Source organism: Triticum urartu, unplaced genomic scaffold, assembly GCF_003073215.2.
Source record: "Triticum urartu cultivar G1812 unplaced genomic scaffold, Tu2.1 TuUngrouped_contig_5136, whole genome shotgun sequence".
Classification (NCBI taxonomy): Eukaryota; Viridiplantae; Streptophyta; class Magnoliopsida; order Poales; family Poaceae; genus Triticum; species Triticum urartu.
In genome coordinates this window covers 1-9,860 of record NW_024115785.1, presented here as the reverse complement: position 1 = coordinate 9,860, position 9,860 = coordinate 1, and the positions used below count along the sequence as shown (strand labels likewise).

The 9,860-nt window shown below is 45.5% G+C and overlaps 1 protein-coding gene across 1 annotated transcript; it reads right to left on the bottom strand.

Annotated features, from left to right (window-relative positions):
- Nucleotides 1-6: 6 nt before the first annotated feature.
- Nucleotides 7-4,325, bottom strand: LOC125528817 (the record flags this gene model as incomplete). The annotated part of the gene is made up of 10 exons (XM_048693252.1): nucleotides 4,040-4,325; nucleotides 3,368-3,952; nucleotides 3,149-3,271; nucleotides 2,397-2,744; nucleotides 1,701-2,303; nucleotides 1,471-1,593; nucleotides 854-1,070; nucleotides 494-567; nucleotides 185-403; nucleotides 7-93 (listed from the first exon to the last, which is right to left on the bottom strand). Coding segments are annotated over exons 1-10 (2,505 nt in total), but the record flags the coding sequence as incomplete, so codon positions are not given.
- Between the last annotated feature and the right edge of the window lie 5,535 nt (nucleotides 4,326-9,860).

Genomic DNA, 9,860 nt, shown 5'->3' with positions numbered 1-9,860 from the left:
GCGGCTAAACCCCCCGCCGTGCTCACACATCTGGCACTGTTCGTCGGGGAGCTCCGCAAGGCATCTGCCGCAAGCTAAATGCCCGACATTGCACTGCACAAAATTGTATCAGATACTGCCATCCTCAGACCTCAGCTGAATGGAACAGAAAATTATTCGAGCATTCTTTGAGAAAGAAATTAACCTGGAAGACAGGGGGCTTGACGGGGTGGGAGCAGACGCGGCAACTAAACAAACTCATGTCCATCCTTATGGTGGCTTCTCCAGCTCGCACCATTTGCCCACTATTGGGCGGCTCCACCCTTGCCCTTTTGGCGCTCCGATCATGCTTCTCCATCATCGACGGTGAATCCCTGTTCCTGCTCTCGGCAGCAGCCGCAAGAACCTCCAGCCCGTTTGGAATCTGCAAAGGAAAAACATCACATCATGAATTGGTACCCACAATCTACAGATGTTTCTTCTGCGCAATTCAAAGAATATGGCGTCGACAAACTTGTGCAGAATACGGTTCAGAAGAAGGCCCAGCAGACTGCAATTGCTCGCCACTTCTTGGAAAAATAATGTGTTCTGCAAAAGTTACATCAATACATGGAAGAATTTTGTCTCAGATACATATAACCAATGTTGAAGAAAAAGAATTGTTTTCGATTAATGGCTATGTGTTTTACATCTTTTAGGCAAGCTTCTGAATGTAGAGATTTGTACAAGGATAACAGAGTCAGGAGAATACAATACATAATTTATAGCATGTTACATACATGACATGTCAATTAATGGTTGAAAATGCTCGTGTAATATCTTTTATAACCTGGCTATAGACAATGTAATAGGAGTCAGTTAAAATGGTTTGTACCTGCAGATCGAGCTGATGTCTCTAACCCTGTAACAATGAGCAAGCTGCCAGGACCTGGTGAAACCGGATGCTGGTTATTTTGATCATTGTCGGTAGCAGACTGATTGGACAGAGCATCAGTATCTGTATCAGAATGAGCACATTCTCCGCCTTCAACAATGTTACCATTTCCATTACTAAGCACAGGAGCATAGACAGACTCTTCTAGACGACGTACCTAGAATGAGAATACGCGTAAAGTTACTGATTGTAGCAATCATTATATGCAACTTAAGAAAAAGAAAATTACTTCTGAAAGAGGTCACTCAAATGTAATTCCGTGTAAGTAATAAACTTAATTGGTCAAGATTTGGTAAATAAATGCTACTCATTGGATGGGTGTGGGTTATAAGACTGGTAATGCTTGTAGCAGCATAGAGCATGCCATTATTTTGAACAAGGCATGTCACATAATAACAAATAGTGTACAACAACAACAAAGCCTTTCAGTCCCAAACAAGTTAGGGTGGGCTAGAGTTCAAACCCACAAGATCTCGAAACCCATAATAATGAATGGTGTGTTTCAAATAAATAGCGTATCACAGTTTGATTGCAGAATTCAGTGCATGAGTAATTACCAGCAAGCTACCAAAGGGATGTGAAGCTACCCATTTGTTATGCTCTGTAGTGACAAAGCCCAAGCGTGGAAAGCCGTTTGGTACTTCGAATGCAGCATGTTTCACAAGATCAATGAAAATGACCTGCATTTCAAGGACAGTGAATGGAAATAAATTTCTAAATAAACAAGCAACATCAGCACATTCAAACAGTTTGTAATTTCCGTAAGTGCAGTTGGAATGTTTCTTACGCTCAGAATGTGCACACAGCCCTTTAGACAACCAAAGGGTGCATCTGATTCCTTGAACTCCCTGATTCCTTTGAAAAGATAGTCAGCAACGAAACCACACCAATCCATCTGTTTGAGGCTACTGACCTGTTGAGCAGCTCCAAGAAAGGACCTGTTGACAAGCACGGTTGTATTTGGTGCTAGATAAATCGCGAGTATCGTCATCATGAAGGCTATACAGAAGGGTTCCTCCTCGGTTATGCTGCACATTTCCTCGGCCAATTTCCTGGCGTTCTTGAATTTAACAGAGCAGTACTGACTGAAGAGACCATAGTCAACATGGAGACCCTGCACGACTTGGATGGGGCCCGAAGGGATCCCAAGGACAGACTTGACGAGTGGCCTCACCGGAATCGATAAGCCGCCTCCAAACTCAAGCGCATTGGTGTCACAACTGAACTTACCAACCAACCAGAGGGTAAGGGCCTTGTTCATCTCGAAATCCGCCATGGACAGCAGGCTCCCAAACCCGATTTTTCTGACGAAGCCCTTCTGCTCCTCATTGAGAAGCTCCACAATCTGCGGAATGAGGCGAGGGGAACATCTGTACACCGCGCTCCCGCTCTACAAGGTATGAGTGGATCAACTAAGGAGATTCAGGCGTAATGTAAACTGAAAAACGCAGAGCAGAGGAGTGGAGGGATTCCGGGATCGTACCTTCCGGGGCCTCTTGGCAGATCTACTTGGTGGACTACCACCATCCATGGCACTCCCCTGCTTTCCGTTACTGCTGGGATTAGCATGCGCAGCAGGATTGGAACCCATGGCCCCGTGAAGATGGTTTGTACCTGCAGATTGAGCTGATGTCTCTAATGCTACAACAATGGACAAGCTGGCAGGACCTGCTGAAACCGGATGCTGGTTATTTTGATCATTGTCGGTAGCAGGCAGATTGGCTAGAGCATCAGTATTTGTATCAGAATCAGCACATTCTCTGCCTTCAACAATGTTACCATTTCCATTATTAAGCACAGGAGCATAGACAGACTCTTCTAGACGACGTATCTATATGAATGAGAATACGCGTAAAGTTACTGACTGTAGCAATCATTATATGCAACTTAAAAAAAGAAAAATACTTCTGAAAGAGGTCACTCAAATGTAATTGCGTGTAAGTAATAAACTTGACCAGTCAAAATTTGGTGAATAAATGCTACTCATTGGATGGATGTGGGTTACAAGACTGGTAATGCTTGTAGCAGCATAGAGCATGCCGTTATTTTGAACAAGGCATATGTCACATAATAACAAATAGTGCACAACAACAACAAAGCCTTTCAGTCCCAAACAAGTTGGGGTAGGCTAGAGTTAAAACCCATCAGATCTTGAAACCCAAAATAATGAATGGTGTGTTTCAAATAAATAGCGTATCACAATTTGATTGCAGAATTTAGTGCATGGGTAATTACCAGCAAGCTACCAAAGGGATGCGAAGCTGCCCATTTGTTATGCGCTGTACTGACAACGCGCAAGCGTGGAAAGCCGTTTGGTACTTGGAATTCAGCATGTTTCACATGATCAATGAAAATGACCTGCATTTCAAGGAAATAAATTTATAAATAAACAAGCAACATCAGCACATTCAAACAGTTTGTAATTTCCTTAAGTGCGGTCGGAATGTTTCTTACGCTCAGAATGTGCACACAGCCCTTGAGAAGAACAAAGGGTGCATCGGATTCCTTGAACTCCATGAGTCCTTTGAGGAGATAGTCAGCAACGAAACCGCACCAGTCCATCTGTTTGAGGTTACCAACCTTCTGAGCAGCTCCGAGCAAGGACCGGTTGACAAGCATGGTTGTATTTGGCGCTAGATAAATCGCGAGTATCACCATCATGAAGGCTGTACAGAAGGGTTCCTCCTCGGTTATGCCACACATTTCTTCGGCCAGTTCCTTTGCCTTCCTCACTTTAGTAGAAGAGAAGTGACTGTAGGGAGACTGCACGACTGGGATGGGGCCTGAAGGGATCCCAAGGATAGACTTGACGAGCGGCCTGACCGGAATCGACACGCCGCCTTCAAACTCGAGCGCCTCGGTCTCACAACTGAACCTGCCAACCAGCCACAAGGTAAGGGCCTTGTTAATCTCGAAGTCTGCCATGGACAGCAGGCTCCCAAACCCGATTTTTCTGACGAAGCCCTTCTGCTCCTCGCTGAGAAGCCCCACAATCTGCGGGATGAGGTGCGGGGAACATCTGTACGACGCCGTCCCGCTCTGCAAGGCATGGGCGGATTCAGCTGAGGAGACGCGGATGTAATATGAATGAACTGAATGAGTAAAGCAGAGCAGAGGAGTTCGTACCCAGCCCTTCGGGAGAAGAGCAGAGGACTTCTTGGCAGATCTGCTTGGTGGATTGCCACCGCCCACGGCATCCCCCCGCTTTCCGGTCCTGCTGGGATTGGAACGCGCAGCAGGACTGGAACCCATGGCCGTGTGGCTAGGGTTTCAGAGGGAGACGGTGACCAGCCCAATAGGCGGGGAAATCGATCAGAAAAGGAGCAGATTCTTGCTACCAGTTAGTGGATCCGCCGTCTGGCGGGCATGCGCGAGCTGCGGTGCCGGTCGCCGGCGGGGTGCGCCGGGGAAAGAGGAGAAAGGGGGGAAGAAGAGCGAAGCCAAAAAAATGCCAATGCCTCGAAATATTTGGGCGACGCTCTCTGGCGCGAGCCACCAATCGGTCAGCTTCGGCAAAGTAGGATTAGGCCAACCACAGCCGTTGGATCTCGGCGCTGGCTCCTAGGTGGTCCTGGTTGCCCTAGCATATCCTGGTTCCACTCCACCCGCTAGCACGGAAAAACGCGCCGTGTCTCGCGCGCCGCAGCGTTATCCATGCTTGCAATGTCTGCGTCCCCGCTTCCCGTCGTGCTCATGGCTGTGTCGCTCGACGTTCGCCAGATAAGCCGTCATCGGTTGCAGCATGACCTGCCACCGGTCGCAACCTCGCCATCGTCGGTTTTAGCGTGGCGCGCCACCGATCACAACCCACGGCCGACGACCCATGATCTGTCGTGTTGCCGCCAACCCTAGGTGCTTGCAACATTGTCCTCATCGTTAGTCACATCGGCGATGCTCGTAGCATCTGGTGGCCGGAGTTGCAGCACGCGCTCCCCCGTCTTGTCGTCACATATCGTCTTGCAGCGTTGTCACTTTTGGCTGCTCGCAGCATCATCATGTCCCCTGGCAGTATCGATCGTCATCATGTCTCGTGGTAACACTGTCACAGCCGACCGCGTAGCACCCGCCAGTCATGTTTGCAACATCATCGACTCAGAGTTCAAGCATTGTAGCTCACTAGTTCCAGCAATCCACCCATATGCTATCGTTGGCTCGCCGTGAGCAATTACAACATTGTCCGCATGCCATAGAAGCACGTTTGTGCACCTTCCAAGTTCCAAGTGATGAGTGGTATTTTTGCGCTTATTATACCATTGTTTAAACCGAATAATCCCAAAATTTTCGAGAAAAGCACTCCGACATGACTAATGAATGTGAGAGATCATGAAATCCTTGTTTTTAATATGCTTCCGCAAAAAAGAAGGGCCTAAGTATGGAAAGGAATCATCACTTAGGAGAGAACAAGAAGAATAGAGGAAGAAATGAAGGAATTGAAGGCGCGGGAAATGCACCAGAGTGCAAGACGACCTTTGGTACGAGCGCACGCGCTCATACCAGTCGTCGTCGACTTCAGGAGGTCCAACCACCCAACCTTTATAAAAGGGCCTACACCAGAATCGCAATAGAGAGAGAACACCATTCATGAAACAGGGCACCATAACCATCTTCCAACCCTAGATGCCACCATTTTCCCATCTTATTTCCATAGTTGTAGCCACCATCATCACCACAACAATCCTCTCTCCATGTTAGTCATACTTGTACTCATGTATCACACTTGGCAACTACTGTAAGACACATCATCAGTAAAGCATTCATCTTTGTGTCTTCTTCAGTGAGTTCATCTTGCGATCCGATCGCCATGTGTGAGTAATTCAATAAGGCAATGGGTTAAGGCACTACCTTGCAAACCGAATGGTCGGGACCGGCTACCCAACAGGTACCCCTAAGCTACCTAGTGCCTAAGCTGGGGGTATATTCTCATGATGATGACCCCGACTTCCATGAGGATGAGGATCTATCCATTATTTTCATGGAGGGGATCTTCTATCAAGAGAGCCTTGATGGCTCCAAAGTATCCATCATTCCTGACTTGCCAGGGGTTCTAACGTTCTCTATGGTAAGGTCCCCTCAAGCCTTCTTCGAAAGAGATCTTCTGCCCGAAAGACCCCGAGCACCCTGACTTCTCCTCCAAAGGGTCGCCACTCAAAGCATCCGCTGACTGATTCAGCCTCTCAAGGGTGCCAACCACCAGGCGACCAAGGCGCCGCTCAGGAACCAGCCACTATGGCAGTAGAGAAAGTCGCACCTCCCGAGACAGGTAAGTTTTATTAATAGCAAGCTCAAAAAATTGCCATGGCATTATATGTCTTATCGCTCGAGCTTTTATGTAGGAAACTCATCCATGAATCGACAACTGAGGAGGCAGGCGCTATGGATGCTTCAATGCCAAAGACTGGTGTCGAGCCAATACCCGCCCCACGGGATATTCCCGAAGTGGCTCAATCAGAAACCTCATAGACTTGTTCTACCACCAACTCTGAGGTTGACAGTGCCATAAATCATCGGCGGAGAAAGGCTTCTTTAAGGAATTCTATCTTCTCCAGCCAATAATTCAATGCCCTCAGTTCGGTGGATGCCTATCTTGGCGTGGTTCGCTCCGGCTTTGAGAAGACGGTGGATGTTTTATCCAAGGGTTTGCATGTAAAAACCTTTCTCCCTTGTTTACTTTAACAATATATGGCCTCAATAGTCCCTAGATGGACCGACGCTAGTCCCTTTTAAATAGAAACAGTCCATCCGAGCTCAAGGCTACTTTTTAGCTTTTCCGATAGGACTTTGAAAGGTGTGAAGGTCTGTCATATATGGCAGTAGCCCCTAAGACACTTGTTGGATGAGTTATCAGACTAGTGTATTAGTGGTGGTAATCTTGACTGAGCGCGAAACCTAGTAGCCACCGAGGCTTAATTCAGACACAAGTGGCCATGTTAAGGATCGAATATATGTAACCATGTCTTAATTTGACAGGTTGCTCAAGATAAAAATGAGGGCCTCTCCGAAGAGCTAACCTAGACCAAGGCGAAGCAGGATGTCGCACAGGCCGAGGTGGAGCATATTAAGAAATTCACCAGAGAAGCACACGGTAAGTGTGTCTGATCATATGGTTTTTATTTTCGAGAATTTGAGGCCATCCTTAATGGGGCTTTATATCTGTAGCGGTAGAAACCATTGGTCAACTAGAGAGGACCTGAAGCAGGCCCGAGAGGACCGACGATATGCAGAATCTCAAGAATAGGCCGACCATTGTGTGTTGTCCCAAAGTAGGGATGACAACAATAAGCTCAAGGCCGAAAACGGGTGGCGGGCTCAAGAGATTGAGAGGCTGAAAACTCAACTGGTCGTGATTACTTGTACTCTGCGTTGGTATTCCCCCGAAGAGGAGAGGATGATGCAGCACAACAAAGGTAAGTATTTCCCTCAGTTATGAAACCAAGGTTATCAATCCAGTAGGAGAACCAAGCAACACTATGTAAACAACACCTGCACACAAACAATAAATACTTGCAATCCAACACGTGAAGGGGTTGTCAATCCCTCAACAGTATTGAGATAGATTAAATTGTATGAGATTTGATAGACAGATCTAACTAAAACACAAAATAAAATAAGTAAAAGAAAATTGTAGCGAGATATTTTTGGTTTTAATATGATAGGAAATAGACCCGGGGGCCATAGTTTTCACTAGAGGCTTCTCCCAAGAAAATAGCATACGATGGGTAAACAAATTACTGTTGGGAAATTGATAGAAAAACGAATAATTATGACGATATCCAAGGCAATGATCATGTATATAGGCATCACATCCAAAATTAGTAGAACGAAACGATTCTGCATCTACTACTATTGATCCACACATCGACCACTATCCAGCATGCATCTAGTGTATTAAGTTCATGGAAAACGGAGTAATGCAATAAGAATGATGTCATGATGTAGACAAGATGAACTCATGTATGAAACCCCATCTTGTTACCCTTAATAGCAACGATTACATGCGTGTCATGTCTCTTTCTGTCACTGAGATTGAGCACCACAAGATCGAACCCATCACAAAGCACCTCTTCCTATGAAAAGATAAATCAATCTAGTTGGCCAAACCAAACCAATAAATCGGAGAAGAAATACGAGGCTATAACAATCATGCATAAAAGAGTTCAGAAAAGTGATTGCTTATATCTGCGTTGGTAATTCCCCGGAGAGGAGAGGATGATGCAGCACATCAAAGGTAAGTATTTTCCTCAGTTATGAAATCAAGGTTATCAATCCAGTAGGAGAACCAAGCAACACTATGTAAACAACACCTGCACACAAACAACAAATACTTGCAAGCCAACGCGTACGAGGGGCTGTCAATCCCTCCTCGGTTTTGAGGTAGATTAAATTGTATAGGTTTTCATAAATAGATCTAACTAAAACACAAAATAAAATAAAGAAAAGGTGCAGCAAGGTATCTTTAGATTTAATATGATAGGACACTACTAGGGAAAAGGCTAGCAACAGAGCGGGTTCTAGGTATATCAGTAGCGCGGGGACCGGCGCTACTAATAAGGCGCTACAGCTAACCCGTAGCAGTAGCGCGTGCACACCCGCGCTACTGCTATACAAGTGTAGCAGCAGCGCGCTTCGTGGAAGCTCACTACTGCTAATAGCTCTAGCGCGCTTTGCCTGGACGCGCTACTGCTACTGTGACGCTTCTGCTAACTTTTCTCCACTCGCTACTGCTAATTTTAGTAGTTTTTTCTGCATATTTGTTTTGTATTTGAATAGGCTTTATACAATAATCTTTAGCATATGATACACATAGAAATGTAATCATAGCATATACATACAAATAGTCTCATCAAATCATGTCATCATCATAATCATCATCCAACACAAAGTGGTCTCTCGTCATCATCTCGAAAATAGCGATACAAATCTCGATTACTTGCAACTACATCGTCATCCATCTAAACAATGATATACGCGAGAAAAGCTATCACTTTGCGTGAACCTAAACTAACTACTGGCTGTCGCTCAAAAACCGGAAACCGGTACACCTGGGCTTGACATTCCGGCCACTCGTCGTATACTCCTGGCGTAGCACTTCTTCGCCATCGATAATCTATACACCTGCATCGTCACATGAGTCGATAATATGCAACATATATAGTTGAGCAACAGAAAGAGACAGACTTGGCAAAAAATAGAAGCAACATATCATAAGCATAAATAACAAATTAAAGTTCATCGTACCCAAAATGCCCTAACTAGAGTGATCTTTGCTAGTCGAGGAGGACGGTTTAACTACATCACAAATAAAGTTTCGTCGTGCATAATTCAAAGTTTCGTCATATTGATAGTATGTACTAAACGGACACATTGTCATATATCGACAATCACTCCATGTCGTGCCATCCATCCAAGCCAGGGAGATAGTCCCCGAGCTTAGTGAAAGGCTTTAGGTCGAGACGCTGAGCGGCTACGCGTGTTCGGACGTCTTCCCGCGACATTCGTCCTTCTTCGTAGAACATCCCTGTTTTTTCGACGACCTCCTTCATGATGATTTGGGCAAGTTCGCGCTGGATGTGATAGAACTCAGCTCGAAGTCAATGATCCTCGATATTTCCTAAGTTCTTTGCCCATCGCAGAATATGGGCATCGCCAGATGTAGGTGACATGCGAAGGTTCTGTTGATCCCGTCTGTACTCCAGCATCTGGTGTAGGACATTGATACGTCTCCAACGTATCTATAATTTTTGATTGTTCCATTCTATTATATTATCAACCTTGGATGTTTTATATGCATTTATTATGCACTTTTATATCATTTTTGGGACTAACCTATTAACCCAGAGCCCAGTGCCAGTTTCTGTTTTTTCCTTGTTTTAGAATATCGCAGAAAAGAAAATTCAAACGGAGTCCAATTGACCTGAAACTTCACGGAACTTATTTTTGGATCAGAAGA